This window comes from Volvox carteri (assembly GCF_000143455.1).
Source record: "Volvox carteri f. nagariensis unplaced genomic scaffold VOLCAscaffold_8, whole genome shotgun sequence".
Taxonomy (NCBI): Eukaryota; Viridiplantae; Chlorophyta; class Chlorophyceae; order Chlamydomonadales; family Volvocaceae; genus Volvox; species Volvox carteri.
This window is the reverse complement of record NW_003307551.1, coordinates 1,203,464-1,220,044: the sequence shown is the minus strand read 5'-3', so window position 1 is coordinate 1,220,044 and position 16,581 is coordinate 1,203,464. Positions and strand designations below refer to the sequence as shown.

Sequence of the window (16,581 nt, the reverse complement as noted above, 5' to 3'; positions counted from 1 at the left end):
GGCGGTGGGCTTGCGCGTCTCCGCCAGGGACGCAGGCACGCCACTGAGCATGTGTATGTGTGTATGTATGTACATAAGTGTCGGGGGAAGTCCGGTTGGGGGAAGGGAAAAGGGGAGGCGGAGAGAGGAGGACAAGAGCAGGGCAGGGCAGGTAAGACCTAGGTGTCACTGTGCCCGGGTATCTTGCACACATCCATATATACATATGTGTGCGTGTGTGTGTGTGTGAACCAGGGGAAGGTCTCTTGTGTTGGGGCATTGGGGGAAGGGAGGGGTTACTGTGGGATTACGATGAGCCACACGGGCCGGCGGAGGGAGGGGTGGTCCACATCGCTATGTGGACAAGACACAAACCTAGAGGACTTAGGATACTGACATTCACACCTTGAACTCGTAGGCAGTCCACATGAGTCATGGAGATCCTCCCCTGCCCTCTCCTCCCTGCCCTCCCCCTCTCCTCCCCCTCTCCTCCCCCTCTCCTCCCTGCCCTCCCCCTCTCCTCCCCCCCCGCCCCGGGCCCCCCCCCCGCCCCACCTGCGCACAGCATTCAAGTGCACCTCCATGGTGTCCAGCAGCGCGGTCCACAGGTCCACATACCGCACCTTCTGCAGCTTACATGCGGTCTGCACCACCTTGACGGCCTTGGGGTCCACCAGCGTGTACACCACCAGGGCGTCCTCCTAGGGGCGGCAGGCGGGGGGAGGAGCAGGAGTGCGGGGTGCAGGGTCGGGAGGTGTGCATGTGTGGATGGAGGGATGCACAGGTATCGCCACAGTCTTAGAGAAGAGGTCAGCTCCCGTCATTGTGCATGTGTATAGGAGGGCGGTGATAGAGGATCTGCCAATGATTGTATTGTACGCTTCGCGCCATCACCCGCGCCCTCAGCCCGAGGCGGTGGGCGCGGGTGATGGAGGGTGCACTGCACTGCACCCGGCACCCAGCCACTAGCGCCCCCCCCCAACACGCACACACACAATCTCTACCCCCCACCCCGCCGGGTAACTCCACCACCCGGCACCCACCCACCTACTCGCTCGTGGTTCGTCTTCCCCCCCCCCCACCTTGGCGGCCTCGTTGATGATGCTCATCATCTGCGAATAACACCACACCACACCGCACAGTGACACAACGTCATCGAGTATCATTCTCCTTCCCAACTGCACATACATACATGCATACATACACAGCCCGCATTGCAACGCACCACATTGTGCCCTTACAGGACAGCTCAGGTCAGCTCACGGTTCCCCCCTCCACACACCCCAACCCCCAGACCCACACGGCAGGTCTTCCCCCCATTCTCAAGGGGCGACCGGTGGACCTCAAACTAAAGAGACCGCATACCGCCCAATCCACCCAGGCCGGCTGGGGGAGCTAGAGGCGGATGTACGGGTGGGGCCCGAGCCCAGCACCAACATGCTGAGGGGCTACTACGCCCCCCCCCCCTAGGCCCTCACTACCTTGTCCGCGGACTCCACGAAGCGGTAGATCATGATTTGCGCGGGCGCCTGCGTCCGGCAGCGCATCTCGAACTGGTTCAGAGCTGCCCTCACAGTGCGGGCCGCGCTCTCCCCTGCGGCCCACCAAGTCACCCGCCAGGCCAGAGGGGGGAACCCACCCGGGGAGGTGGCCACCACCCGCACCACCATCAACGCCAGCACCAGCGCCAGCACCAGCGTCCGCAGAACAGAAGTCAGGGTAGCAGTCAGGGCAACGGCGGTGACTGCGGTGACTCATACCTCACCTTCGCCTTCACCATTATCATTATTATCAGACCTAGTACGGCAGTCCCCCTCGGCGTCACCAGGCGGGAGGAGGCCCTCACGAGAGCAAGAGGAGCTGCGGCTCCACTGCGTGAATGGACACAACCACACACACAGACAGACACACAGACAGAGAGACACAGACAGACAACCCGCACCAGCTGTTTGGACCGAACCACAAGGGACAACCAGAGCCCGCCATCTCAACCGTGCCGCAGGGAAACATCAGAGTACGGCAACACCTCTCTCCCCCCCACCCCCCGCACTCCGAGCGCCTCATGCCTCCCACACTCCGTTCTTCCTCCTCTCCACATGCAGCAGCCAGCTCTGCCCTCCCATACCGCACATCCCCCATTTCGCCCCTCAACCGGCCCCCATTTCCTTCTCCTCCTCCCTTTCTCCACACATAACCACACAACCCCCCGGCAGCACCTACCGGTACAGTCGCTGATGATGAAAATGGGTTTGGGCACCACCACCTCGTCGAAGCCGCAGCCATCGTCCCCGCTGTCACACGCTCCCCCGGGACTTGTCCCCCCGGCCTCCACCTCCTTGCGCTTCTCGATCAACTCCTCGCGGCTGAGTAGCGCCTTGCCAACACCCCCACCCCCCAAAACCCCCGACCCGCCACCTTGCGACTGCCCTGCACTGCTGCTGCCGCCGCCGCTGCCCGTCCTGTTGCCGTACCCCACCACGGGTACCCCCATTCGGCCCGATGTGCCCGATGTTGGTGCGGCCGGGGGTGTGGAGACCTGCATGCAGTGAGCGGGGAAGCCAGTTGGCAGTCAGTTGGAGGCGGGTGTCTAGAGGGTGCGTGTGCGGCTGTGTATGTGTGCGGCTGTGTATTGGTGGTGGGTTGCGCCTTGCCTTCCATCGTCACCCCCAGAGCAAAGCCCAGCCCGGCCCTTTCCACCCCATCCCAACACACACCACACCGGCCCCCCCCCCGGCCACATCACATCCCCACCCGGTGTAAACCCGCGGCGGCCGCCACGGCCGTCATCCGCTTGCTCTTCTTCAGCACCAGCTTCTTCTTCGGCGCCGAGGACCCCAGCGGCCCGGTCGGCGCCCCGGGCGCCGAGGCGGCGACACCAGTAGCACCCACCGCCGCCGTTGCTGCTACAGCCGCAGGTAACGACGACGACGATGATGATGATGATGATGGTGAAGGTGCGGCGGCGGCTGTGGCAGCAGCCAGGTCGTCCCTCGGTGATATGTCGTCCATGGAGCCGTATGTCGCGGGCACTGCTGCGGTCTCATGTGGCCTGTGGTTCTGTCCTGCTGCTGCTGCTGCCTCTGCCTGTCCCCGTAGCACCGCCGCGTTGGCCCGGTCCGTGGCTAGTCGCAGCTTGATGGCTTGCTGCCGCCGCACCGCCTCCTGCTGCCGCATGCGCAGGAGCTGTAACTCCACCTGCACGGAGAGGTGGCGGAGAGCATGTGTGGGGTGCGCATTGTGTATGTATGTATGTATGTATGTATGTATGTATGTATGTATGTATGTATGTATGTATGTATGTGGAAATAGGGGTTGTGGTTCTTAGAGGGGTGAGCTCATTGTCGAGACATTTCTAAGGAGCATCAGTCGGAAGTGGGCGCGGAGGGGATCAGGACGGGAGAAGGAGGGAGGAGCGACAATAGAGCCCGCATGTGGGGTATGCCATGGTATAGGAAGTTAGCGGCGGCGGTTTATCCTTTCCCCCCCCCAAAAAAGGGAGGGGTTAGGGGAGGGGGGGCATCCAGTGTTCAGGTCCCCCCGGCTGGAGGTACATGAGCGGCCTGGGTGTCGCGAGGGGAGGCCACAGGTAACCCCCTCTTCCCCACGGTGGAGGCTTTCTTGGCGCTGCGTGGTACAACGTGCTGTGTGCCATACGAGGGTTACAAAAGGACTGGGGTATGCGAATATAGTAACAGCAGCAGCAGCAGGTCCGGTTATTGCTGCATGCTGATGCTGCTGTTGAAGGTGTTTGGAAGCGACGTCTGCGCATAGGGCAGCATCGCCTTGCGTGTTCGTGTTGGTGATACCCCTTAGCGCGTAGGGTGAGGGCGGGAGTGCGGCCGGGGTGTTTGTGTATTGGGCCGCCAAGTCGCAAGGACACGCACCTCCTCGCGCCTACGCCGAATGCTCTCCTCTTCCAGTCGTGTGCGCTCCACGAAGGCCGCCATGTCGTCCAGGGATTCCAGCGCGTTGGTCGCAACTCCGGGTGGTTCTACATGAGCTTCTAACGCAGCTGGCAGGACGTTGTCGCTTGTCTGGACGGAAATGGACGCATCGGACGGTTCGCCTGTCGTGCCGTTTGCCAAACAGGAGAGCCTGGCGCGGCATCGCGCCGAGCAATTAGTAGTCAACTGATGGTATGAGCGCAAAGCCACTATACCTAAAATAGGATAGGCTTGCGGGGAAGTGTAGGTATTGCGCCCAGCTGAACCATATGCCAGTCGACCGGGCATTCTTATCTTGGGATGAAGAATGCTTTAGTAATGTACATATGTATTCCACGTTACAATACTATTGATGGTGACCATGTCCGGCACGGTCGCCGTTTCGGTACTGTACGATGTGAGCCCTCGCTGCATACGTGCAAAATGAGAAACGGAAATATTCATTCCCATGATTGCTTATGTATATTAGGTAGTTATTAAAGTACTTAGACAGGTTTAACACTTCAGCACAACTTGCGCCTGCGGTGAAAATGCAGAGCATCGCTGCTGTGCTGCAGCCCGGGCCAATTATTAGGCCTAAAGACGTTGAAACCTGTGTAGGTTCGTCATGAATTTATCATACAGCAAACTGCTTTGCTTGTCGCCTCATCTTTGGACTTGGTCGTGCCTAGACATCAACAAGCATAAATGCAAAACAGGAAGGAGCTTGCCGAAGCGGGTCGACGCAAGGTAAGTAATATTGAAGCATCACAACTTGGCATAGCGGCAAGTTTGATTCCCGTGTTGCTTGCGGCAGCTGGAGGAGTTCCGCAAGGCAAAAGCCCAAGGCAAAGCGGTGACAACAGTTCCTTTGACCAAGCCTTCTCAGGGTAGGACCTGATGGACAGGCTGTTATTTGCCGCTTGTACGGTTTTCCCTTTGCGCGGCGATCGAACCGCACCTCTGTAGCTATGGGAGTGGACCGCAATCGGATACGGGTTCGTTAAGTGTTGCGAGTGTTTTTGACGGCTCGTGTTTCCACAGCCGGTGACGAGACAGGCTGCAACAGCCTTTGGCCGGGACAATAACGTACCGCTGTGGCCGGCCGCTTTGGATTGCAGATGCTGCACCTACGACTCTGCCAACAAGCGGTACAGGGTCGTCGCAACTACATATGGCGAATGGAAATAGCAACGGCTACTCGACCTCGATCCCGGCTGTAAGCGCAGCAGGGCCCGGGGCCCCGCCACGTCTAGCTGCAGAGCCCATCGGTTCCCCAGCGTGCAGCACTCCCAATGCGGCACCTACGGCTAGCACACCGCCCGTATCCTTACCCCGAGAGCAATCGTCATTCGCTGCTCCGGCGCCAGCCGCACAGCCTTTCCCAGCCGCCCCGAGCAGCAGCTTGGGTCCGGGGCCCTTAAGCGGGCCCCCCACCACCTTCGTAGTACTGCAGGACGCGCCCATTCCGTTTGGATCCCCCGGGGCTGCCCCCGCTGCCCAAGGTCCGCAGACCAACGGCAACAGCTTTTCGCGGATCAGCTCTAACGGCGCCCCGCTCCAGTCCTGGAGTGCGCCGTCTGCGGCGCCACTGGTCTATGGCGCTGAAACCAGTGCTGCACCCGTGTCTGTGCTGGCGCTACCCACGGTTGAAAGGGGCATTGAATCGGGTTCTAGCCAGACGCAGGCGCAGCAGCTTGGCCCTAGCGTTGGCGCGGTGGGCTCGGCAGTAGAACCCAGAAGCAACCTGGCATCTGCTTGGCCTTGGGAGAGCTTATCTGGGGCCGCGCCGAGCCAACAGGGGGCTCCATCTGGGCGGACAGCCGCCAACGGCCCTGTGGGATCGGTCGCTACGGGGCTCAGCGACGATGCTGCCTTCTTTAGTGACAGTCTGGGCCACAAGGAACCATTTGGGCAGACGCCACAGGCTGGAGAGCTATCTTTATCGTCAACAGAGCGTTTTGGTGCTTCGGCGGCCGGAGCTTCGTCATCATCATCATCCTCCCTCTTTACCCCTGGCCTGACTGATTCCGGGAGCAGGCTGCAGCATGTACACGTGTCGGTCAGTAATGCCGTCGCGCCGGAGCCAGCCCTTCCGTCCGCTGCCACCACCAACGGCCTAGATCTGCACGGGGGCGAGCAACGCGCCTGGCAAGCGGCGTCATCAAACAAAGCGGACAAAGCTTGGGACTCTGACATCAGCCACAGGGCTCCATTAACACAGGCCTTTGCAGAGCTCAAGGCTCAGCCCGATGCCACTCGCTTGGACGCCCAGTATGCAGCGGCTGCATCTGGGCATTCGTTGGGTGCTGATGGCATGGGGGTCGTTAGCCAAGCATCTGCCTCACCCGACCCTGGGCCACTGTCTAAGATACCTGATTCTCAGTCGCGACAGCCCACAGCTGGGGATTCGGCTGAGGCGGCGCCGCCACCTTCAGCAGTGGCAGCAGTAACGCTGGACACGAGCACTAGCACCGGGATGGGATATGGGTGGGCAACGGAGGTGCATCAGCCAGAGACGCGACCACCGTGGCTGGCTTACTCCGCAGCCGCAGCGCCGTCGATATCGACGCCGCCTGTGGCACTGTTCGAAGGGTCCGGCAGTACTATTACCCCGACGATCGGCGCGCTTCCAAGTGGTAGTGTCCATGGCCACCTGGTGGGACACGTGCCGCAACCCGCACCAGAGCTGTCGGGCAGTGCAGCCCATGACCCGGCCAGTAGCGCCGACGTGCAGCTGGCTACGGCATCGCTACGGCCTACCGACAATGCGGGTGTAGCCGGGACCGAGGTGACTTCCTCGGCCTCGGGCCCCGTCGCGGCAGCTGCCGCAAGCAGCGTTCCATGTTACGAACAATTGTCGGACAGCTATCTGGGAACCAGTGGTGCGGACGCGAACGCCCTCTCCTCAGCGGCAGGGCCGGCTCCACCACCGGTACCGCAGGAGGGCCGGTCATGGCCATCGGAACGCTTGGGTGATGGCGCCGCAGCAGCGGGCGTCGGCGCTGCATCGCCGACCCTTCCTTTCTCTGCGGGTGTGTGCGCGGCTAGGGGACATGTGAAAGTTGTGCGCTCTTGATGGACACGACACAGGGTTCGAAGGGTTCGCTCGCTTCCCGGGCAGCTGCACACAACCCGGCTTGTGAACAGAACCCCTATTCATGTGTTGTGCGCTTCTGAAAGCCGATGTCGGTGGGTGTTCGAGCGATGCGGGTCACCTGCTTTCCTCGGGGAAGCTCATGGCACCGTGTAGCGGGACGCAATGGCCGCACACACATTCCCTAACTACCTAAACTTAATTTTGCACGTTCCTCCTCCCGGCACGTGCAGGTGCAGACGGATCCGACATCCATGCAACGCCCAATCTCGCGGCAGCCCCGCCCACAGCACCAGGTGCTGGATCTGCGGTGGAGCTGCCGCCGTTCCAGTCAGAGCCCTCGTCGGTAGTCCCGTTGTATCCACTATCGTCAGCAGCAGCAGCAGCAGCAGCATCCACTGCCGGGGTGCCGGGGCCACCGCCGCCTCCACGCTCAGCGCCTGCACCTTCCCGTTTCGCCTGGCTCTTTGGCTCCCCCTCACCAGCCAAGCAGCAGTCCAGTTCTTTGCAGCAGCAGCAGCAGCAGCAGCACTCAACGGCAGCAACAGCAGCAGCGGCAACAACGACGCCGCTGCTGCAGCAGCCTGCGCCCATGCCGCTGCCTGTGCAGCCCGCGCAACAACCAGGCCGTGTAGACCCAGCTCCCTTGCCAGCCCAGCCTCAGGACACTGCCAGCCTGGCACCTGCGCCCCAAGCTCCACTGCCGGGACCCACACACGAGCCCGTTGCCAGTCAAGCTGCTGCGGCAGTGGCGGAGGACATGGACTCGCTGCCGTCCACGACACAACCTGCCCGGTGGACATCATACGCTGCCCCTTCAGCCAACGTCTGGACCGGGCCAGGGGTTCACGAAGCGCACCCTCCACCGCCAAGTAACACCTTTAGTTACGGGTCAGCATCTGAGCAACCCAGTGGCATCTTGCGTATGGACGGGGCGCCGGCGTTTGGGATCAGCAGCACTAGTAGCGTAGGGCTTGCAGGAGGGCTGGATGCCAGGGACAATACTGGACCGCAGCTGCCCTCGTTCCTTAGGGGAGTAGCCCAGACGCCAGCAACAACAATGGGGGTGCAAGATCGCAGCGCTTTGGCGACGGCGGGACCGCTGATGCCGGGCGGCTCGTTGGGGCAATCGCAGGACTCGGTGGCGGCGTCAGGGTTTATGTCTGATGCAGCGCCCGAGGAGTTCGTAACCGCTCCGTCGTTCAGCACGTCCTTTCTACCCGCGCCCTTGGGCAGCCTTCCCCCACTGCCTCAGGCAGCAGCGGCACCGCGGCCGCGACCCGCTGGAACCCCCGCACCAGCTACCTCCGTCGCCAATGGCTCCATGCCACATGCTTCCGCTGCCACTACCTACCGCTCCGCCTACACCCCATCCGCAGTCGGCGATGTCGCTGCGCCGCACGAGGTCGCTTCTGCCGTCAGTGTTGCTGCGCATACAAGCTCAACCTCCAGCTTCCTGGAGTCATACCTGGACAACCTTTTGTCCACTATGTCCGCAGCGCCGTCCAGGGAGGGACCGGAGGACCCACATGCCCAGCCGCACAGCCACGCGGCGGATCCATTCCCCGGCACGAACACCGCCGGTCGCGGGGGTGCTGACCAAAGCAGTACCGACACGTCCAGGCATTCCCACCGGGGCGATGTGTCTGCTGACGCAAGGGGCGTGTCGTCAGGACGGCACGCTGCGCCTGGCTTGGGGGGCGAAGGAGTGGAGGAGGGTTTGGGCAGTGGTGCTGGGACGATCAGCGCCGGTGGCTTGGTCGCTGGTGTGGGCGGCATGCTGGAGGGCGCAGGAGGCAGTGGACGCGGCAACGCTCTGCCACATGTGGATAGTGTCCCACAGCTACGCAGCCACCACAGCCGGCGTGTTTCCGTTGACTCTGCGGGAGTGTTGTCGTTGCACTCTCAGGCCACGTGAGTGCCCCGCGCGTTCCTACGTGGTCATGGCGCTGCTAGTGCCCAAGCCGCTCCTGCGCACGTGCAATTTGGTGTGCGTTGCACAAGTCACAAATACATGTTCCCATACCCATGTCTTATTAGACATGACAGGCCGGCACAAGTGATAACCCAAACTGTAATGTCAGTGGTAATGTCGGTGCGCCTCGGAATGTGACCCATGTCTGCGTCTGACCCCACGTTCGTTTTCTGCAGGGGAGGCGCGCATACAGCCGGAGCAAACGCCCACGGCCCTGGGGGGGGCAGCAGCGGCGTCAGCCAAGCGCAGTTCGCGGCGCTGCAGCAGCACATTGACGAGCTGACCGAAGAGAAGCTGGCGCTGATGCGGGGGCTGCAGCAGCAGACTCGGATTAATGAGCAGCTCGCAGAGGAGAACGAGGAGCTCATGCGGCAGTACAACGCTCGGGGAGCCGCCATGGAAGAGCTTCAGCGCAAGGTGGGCCGGGGTCATGGGTCGGCGTCGCTGCTAGGGAGGCTTACCATTCCGCATAGTTGGCAACAGGTAACCGGCTGTTAGGCATGCAAGTGTGACGCGCCTTCATCTTAGGTCGCGTGTGGAGGCAACGGCCGTCGAGCGGCAGGGGTGTTGCATGTCCTTCGTGTCGACTACTACGGCCTTTCAGATGGGCCTTCAGTTCACGATGGTCTGCCTCTCTGAAAGCTCGTTGTGGCCTTATTTACCCTTCACCCAAAGTTGTTTACGACCGAAGTATTAGTGTGCTACACATAACCCTTACATGCGAGTTGTGATGCTCCGTCGCCCGCTCGCGCCTCGCCGCCTGCGTTCCGCAGATGAAGCAGTATGAGCAGGAGCTGGAGGCACAAGCACTGTCGCTGGAGGGCTTCTCCGAGGAGCGCCAGGCAGCACGGAGCAGTTACGTGGAGGCCAGCTCCCGGGCGCAGGCACTGGCAGCTGAGGTAGTCAGCCTGGAGGCGCAGGTGCTGCAGCTCAAGTCTTCAGTGTTGAAAGCGGAGCGTACCGCAGACGAGGCGCATCAGCGGGCCAGGAAGCTTGAGAAGCAGGTGTGCGGGCGTGACTGTGGCTCGCGAGTAGTCGGTAACCGCGAGTTGCTGGCAGCCGCTGGTGCGCCATGTCAAAAGATGGTGCCAAGTTGCATACGTGATGCAGGCGCGGCGGGGACCCAACAACACCCTGCCCTGCTTTGCATCTTAGATTGTGCTTTTTACCAATTCCTGCATTGGCAATTGTTGCTAGTGACCCAACTGCAAGTCCTTTCGCTGCCGCCGCTGCGCCTGTCACTTCGGCGCCGTCCTCTCAGGTGGAAGTGCTGACCCGGGAGGCCCAGGAGCGGGCTCAGGAGCTGCAGCAGACGCAGCTCAAGGGCCGCAATTTGGTGGTCAAGCTCAAGCAGACGGAGGCCAAGCTGGAGGCAGCGGAGGAGAAGCTGGCCTTGCAAGCTGCCTTGGCCGGGACGAGCTCCGTCCTGCCCAACGGCCACCTGCCGCCAGCGGCGCAGGCTCCGCCGCCCAAGCCGCCAACTGCCGAACAGGAGGTCCAGTGCGACTTGGCGTCCGAGTTGGCGGCGACGGTGGAGGCGCCGCCACAGAGCGGCGGCGGTTCTACCTGCAACCTTCGTAGCGAGGACGTTGCCATCGCAGCGGCTATTGACCAGAGACCAGATTGCACCGCGGATGGTGCCTCCACCAGCAGCGGAGCTCCCGCTGATGCCGCTGGTGCGGGCCCGCTGGCGCTCGTGCGGCATCCGTCGGCGGCCGTCAGCACCGACATCCCTGACACGCCGGATCAGTTGTTACGAGTCGACTGGGAGGCGGTACGGCCGCAACGTGATGCGCCCAGCACTGTGGTAGCCGAGCGGGCCCTGGCCTGCCTGGACGATCAGGCGTTACGGGCCGCAGCACGGGGCCGCTTGCCAGAGGACCTGGATGCAGTGGCGCTGCAGCTGGCGCGGTGGCTGCCTGCGGGCCCGGTGAGCGGTGGCGACCCGATGGCGGTGATGGTTGAGGAGGAGCTGCGGCTAATGCAATCAATCTACGAGCTGATGGAGAACTTTGAGCAGTCGCAAGAGGCCACAGCACGTCAGGTCGTGGAGCTGCAGGTAGACGTAAAATAAAGTTTGGGGAGGACTGGGACGTTTCATCTGAATACCTGTCGCTGGCGACGGTGATATGGCCGCCCGGTAGCTTGCAGCGCTCTGCCGACTCATCCTGTTGCCAAAGTCGTGAGGCATAAGGGGATGAAGGTATACTATCACTCCTTGTAAGGCTGCTTTCGATTGGGTAGGAGTTAGGTTGCCGGTACTATAGTAGGACCCCGCGATCTGTCTGTTGTTAATGTCCCGTCATAATGGCTTAACATTCGGCTCGGCTGCTGGCACGCAGGCGCGCGTTGTATGCTTAACAAGGGAGAACGAAGAGCTGCGGCACAAGCTGGAATTGCAGACGCAGCGGCTCGAGCTGCAGATGCAGGGCACGACTACAGGACCGCCTCTTTCTTTGCACCAGGTACGCGTGATCGCTGTCCCTCTTAAGTGTGTTTGTTGTGGCCATGGAATAGTCCTGGAATAGCGTCCCATGGCGGTATGGCGAGGCTGAGGCCTCTGGTGATAAGTATACGTGTGGTGCGCTCGCCATTGCCATGCAGACCCCGGCAGCCGCATCTGCTGCGCCAGTGGAGGGTTCCGCTGGCATGACACCTGCTTCTGGACCTCACAGCTATCAGCCGGCCCAGGCTTTCCTGCCCGAACCTGAGTCCGCCGTGGTGACTCCAACACGCTCAACGCGGATGAGTTCCTTGCCGTCTATGGAGAGCTCTACCACGACGGGCCCGCCTGCTAAGCAGACATGGATGGGGTACTTGTTTAGGCCCCGCCAGAAAAAGCGGTCACGAAGCGCCATCCTCTAGAAGTAGAGATTGTGTGTTGATTTGCTAGTTAGGATATGGAAGCAGGGTTTGTGATGATGGCGCCCGTTTGCAGGCAACTGTAAAAGCACCTGTTTTAAGGAGGTTGGGGATGCTGGTGATTTTGCGCTGCGACTGGAAGATTTCCACGCTATCACTTGAGCAGCACGCATTCGATATTGGATGTTAGACTGTGCTTCTTTCTGGCGGTAACAGGTGACACCGGGTAGTCTGATCTTGCACAGGAGGCGGAAATGGCAAATCCAGGTATTCTTGTACACTTTTTATATCATAAAATGGATCCATGAAACGAGTATCCTCTTAGGGCGTTACAAATGCGTGTTGTCGCTTAGAAAGACGAAAAGCCCTTCTTGGCAGACGACCCCTGAGGTGTCACACGCAGGACGTTGAAGCGGACGGTCTTCGACAGGGGCCTGCGGGCATATGTGCACGAAGGGGCAAAATGTAACTGATCGTCTTCCTAAAACCCGAAGGTAATGGATCCAGAAGCCGAACTCAGACACCGGACAGCCATAAAAGGTGAGAACACATACAAATTCCGCCGGCATCCACCGCTGGCAACTTATGGACAGGAGTTTGTAAACGAGCACATCCACAACAACACAAATGGAAGGACTCCAGGCATCGCTTCCTAGATGCAAAGAATACACCATGTACACATTCCGAATTGAGCTCCAGAACTCCTCTGTCTTCCCCCTCCCATATTTACTAGGTGCATACCATGCCCCGCAGCACAACCAGAACCACGTAAACAGCTCAGCCTGCCACGTTAGGCGCAAAATGCTGCTGCATAATAAACCACCCGAAGCCCAGGATCCGTCCTTGAAAATCCCTTTCCAGCGATCCCGGACGAATCAGCATCCTCAAGCGTACCTGCACTGACCGACCACAACGCTGTCACCCTCCTTCACGCGGAAGCAGGGGGAGACGTGAGCCGCGATGTTGCGGTGGCGCTTCTCGTACCTACACGTTAGAGAAGTGGCTGAATGTTAGGAGACCGGCGAACAAAACCGGTACATGCTCAATCAATTCGGGAAGAGCAGAACCCCCCAACAACGGGAAGCCATGATCCGTTGGAGTAGGTTGACATTGCTGGAGGGAATCCTAGTCGCATAGCCCGGCCATAGATTTTCCATACGTCGGCTTGCCAAATCGGAAACCATTAATATGGACTTCAGATACCCCATTGCAGCCCCTGGATCAGCCAGCTTTCCGATGGACTGAGGACACGTTACCTGGCACACGTAACGTAGTCTGTAGCCACCCATGAAAGGAGGAGCATATGCTGCTTGCAATCGCTCTTTCCAGTCGAAAATCTAGATGACACCGCCCATACCTACCTCCCCGGGTGCCTCATCTGTGTCTTGGGTTAACCAGAACCGGTCCCAGGCTCATAGGTTTGCGCTTGCTTAGGAGCAAGGCGATGAGTTTACACAGCCCCTCCAGCCCGCATCCCAAACCCCGCTGCTTTCCCCCCCGACCCAGGTCGCCAGCTATACAAGCTCAAGCTTCTCCCACAGATGTCCGTGTCACCCCCATGACCCTGATCTGATAGCTGATGGCGGATGCACACCTGCCATACTTCTTCACGTAGTGCAGGTAATCCCTGCGGACGATGATGGTGCGGTTCATCTTCGTCGACTTCACCACGCCTGCGCACCCCACCGAAGAGGAATCACACTATTAAGCCAGTAACTGCCACTTTAAGCTGAATTTGAATTGTCCTGAGCGCGAAACACCAAATTTGGCCAATATGCGGCCGCCAACTGCAGCTCACCCGACAAAATACGGCCGCGAATGGAAACATTGCCGGTGAATGGGCACTTCTTGTCGATGTAGTGGCCTGCGGATGCAGAGAGATAATTTAGTCGCTCTTGTGCGACGGCGCTGCTGGGCATTCGGACAAGTTCCCACTGTCGATAAGCCTCCATACATCGCTTTCGTGTTATATTTAAAAGTTGCGCTGCACGCACCCTCAATGGCCTCCTTGGGGGTCTTAAAGCCCAAGCCAATCTGCTTGTAGTAGCGGTGGCCGCTCTTGCCCGGAGCCTTCTTCTCCTTGCTCTTGAAGCAGCCAGTCACACCAAACTGCTTCTGGAACGCCCTCTCGGTCTGTACGTAAAATAATACAAGCCTAAGTGAAGCACGCCAACCAAATTACAGGCTGTCGGCGGCGGCAGTTCAACTACACACCTGGTCGGCCATGGTTCCGCCTTAACAATAGACGCAAGGAGGGCAAAAGAGAGACTGAGGTGGTGAGACGAGGGACTTCTCCTTCCTGTCTCGGCCACCTCCCCTGGAGCAAAATTGCATTCGTCCTTTCCTTCGTGCACCGAAACGTACTCACTATGGAGCGTGGTTACTCTAGCTACACACCTCAGATAGTGAGTGAATACACGGTTAACTCTTTTCGACGACGTGACACTCGATCTTGGGCTCTCCTTAGTTTCTTGCTTGCCGTGTCAATAATAAGACCTGCGTACGATAACTTGTGACGAGGATAACTGAGAAGCTAAACAGCGTACCACCGCGGCTGCCCGCGCTTGCTGGCGCCCGGTATGGCTCAGGAGGAAACTGTGCACGGCGCGGCGAACGGCGCACCCCAGCCAGAGCTCGCAGCAAACAGGGCTAAGAAGTCAAAGGCGGAGAAGGAGAAGGAGCGGAGGAAGAAAAAGAAGCTCAATAAGCAACTCCGAAGGTGCCGGCGGGCGGCCCTCCCTCACAGCGTCGCAGGCGTGTACTCCCAGGCTGACATGAGCCCTGACCTGCGCAGGCAACAAGGCGGCCAGGGCAAGGGAGCGGTCGGCAGTGCGGCGCCGGCATCGGTGGGTACAGGGCGGGCCAGGTCTGCACACAGCCGACAGCCTCAGTCTCTGAGGACGTGAGGATGACGTTGCCGGTGTCCTTACCCTCCAGGAGGACGGGGACGATGAGGATATTGTGATCGAGTACGTCTCAGCCCCGCTGGACCTCGAAGCTCTAAAAGGCGATGCAGGGGGAGCATCCACGGCAGAAGCAGAAGCTTGGGAGGACCCGGACCGGCCGGGGCTAGGCTTGGGTTTCGGCGGCTTGGGCTTTACAAGACCCGCGGAGGTGCGCCCGGGAAAGCCTCCAATGGGCATACGATGCTGACGGCCCAGGGGTCGGAGGTTCCGGCCGGGGCAGTGAAGCTGTGATGCACGAAACCCGGGCAGGGCAGGAAAAGCGGGGCAACGATGGACATGCGGCGTGATGCTGCACACATGCTGCCCCATGTGCGGATCGGACGCTGGAAGGCCCGGGCATCGAGCCAAAGGATCACCGGGATATGCGTTTTGCGCAGCGCTCTGCATAAACAGCGTATGGGAGAGGCGGGTGGGCGGAAATGATGTGTCGCGAGACCACGTGCACGGCTGTTCGTGCTGAGGAGGTTTTCCTCTGGCAGGGAGTGTCATGTGGGCATAGGCATAGGCAGCATGGACCTTCATCGGTCGTGTCTTCCGTGGCAAACCCTGTTGAATGATGCCCTCTTGGACAGGAACCCAAGCCGCAATCATCCGCGGACCCTTACGAGGAGTTCAAAAAAATATTTGAGCGATTCGCATCAGCCGAGGAGGTGACCGGAACAGCGGAAGCCAAGGACGACGATGAGGTGAGCGGTGGTTAGCTGTTACAGCCGCCAGGAGCCGTAAGCCGCATGCGATGATCAAGCTGTTTGATGCGACAAGGGGTTCGCCGTACCCGAACCCCTTCTAGCTTAGAGCAGAAGATGGTCTGCAGAGATGGACGCGGTTGGGGATCGAAGACGAGAAAGTCATGGAGTAGTTAAAAAAAACAGCTGTGGGTTCCTCCTCTGGAGCCGTGACACGGAGCAGCCATGGCACCGTTTCTCCCTACCCGGTGCAGGATGGCACGCGGGCCAAGGATGACGCGAAGGCAACAACCTCTGACCAAGGGGAGGACAAGGACAGCGACGATTTGGAAGGTGCGGTTGCCCGTGCGGTCCGATTGGACCTTGGAGCCTCCTTACGTTGAAAGGGCTGATGAGGACTTGGGGAAGCACTTGGCAGTTGATTGCCTGTTGCGTTGCTTTCGGTAATGTGGGCTTTGTGGGCAGCTAAGGATTTTAAGGTGGTTGGAATCGTGTTGGGATATGAGGGCTCGGAGTGAGGGCTCGTCTTGGAGCTCTCATCGGTGCTCCCCAGTTTCAGTCATTCGGTTGAGCCTCCCCGCCGGTACCTGCTTCAATCGCCAGTGGTCCCTCTCATCCCCGCCGATACGCACACACTGTGCACCTTCGCTAACAGCGGTAGCAGGAGCAGAAGCAATGCGGTCCGCCCGAATAGTAGCAGCACCACCACCACCACCTCCACCACGTTGGAGTCAGGACTTCAGGACATGCGGCGTGTGCAGCCCATATGGTTTCTTTCACGCCGCCGTGTGTCACTACAGAGAGAACAGACGTCCACGGCGCTGCAAAGGACGTAGCAGCTTGTCGCATCTCCCGCGGGCATGCCGCACGTAGGGCTCCCCTCGGTCTGCCTCTCTGCGCCAGCTTCTGCTCAGCATGTGCAGGTCTATACCGAGATGCCCGGTACGGCACTTTCAGTCTGCTTCCTGGTCCTGTGCATCATTTCAAAGTATAGGCAGTCGACGGCGGACGATGGCAGCAGATTGGGGGCTCTGCCAGCTCAGCTAGATAAATACTCAGACAGGAGAGGCGGCAGTGGGAGGTCGGGCGGGTG

The 16,581-nt window shown here is 60.1% G+C and overlaps 2 protein-coding genes across 2 annotated transcripts; one reads left to right on the top strand and one right to left on the bottom strand.

Moving 5' to 3' along the window:
• Positions 1 to 4,610: 4,610 nt before the first annotated feature.
• VOLCADRAFT_88274 (uncharacterized protein) lies at positions 4,611 to 11,439 on the top strand (the record flags this gene model as incomplete). The annotated part of the gene is made up of 8 exons (XM_002948006.1): positions 4,611 to 4,652; positions 5,359 to 6,937; positions 7,233 to 7,295; positions 7,695 to 8,913; positions 9,151 to 9,391; positions 9,748 to 9,978; positions 10,236 to 11,033; positions 11,317 to 11,439. Coding segments are annotated over 8 exons (4,296 nt in total), but the record flags the coding sequence as incomplete, so codon positions are not given.
• A 272-nt stretch (positions 11,440 to 11,711) lies between these two features.
• Positions 11,712 to 14,089, bottom strand: rps11 (component of cytosolic 80S ribosome and 40S small subunit). Its single transcript, XM_002947852.1, has 6 exons — positions 14,051 to 14,089; positions 13,831 to 13,969; positions 13,635 to 13,700; positions 13,431 to 13,509; positions 12,731 to 12,820; positions 11,712 to 12,270 (listed from the first exon to the last, which is right to left on the bottom strand). The coding sequence occupies exons 1-6, from the start codon at positions 14,060 to 14,062 to the stop codon at positions 12,186 to 12,188; spliced, it is 471 nt and encodes a 156-aa protein (XP_002947898.1). The 5' UTR covers positions 14,063 to 14,089; the 3' UTR covers positions 11,712 to 12,185.
• Positions 14,090 to 16,581: the final 2,492 nt, after the last annotated feature.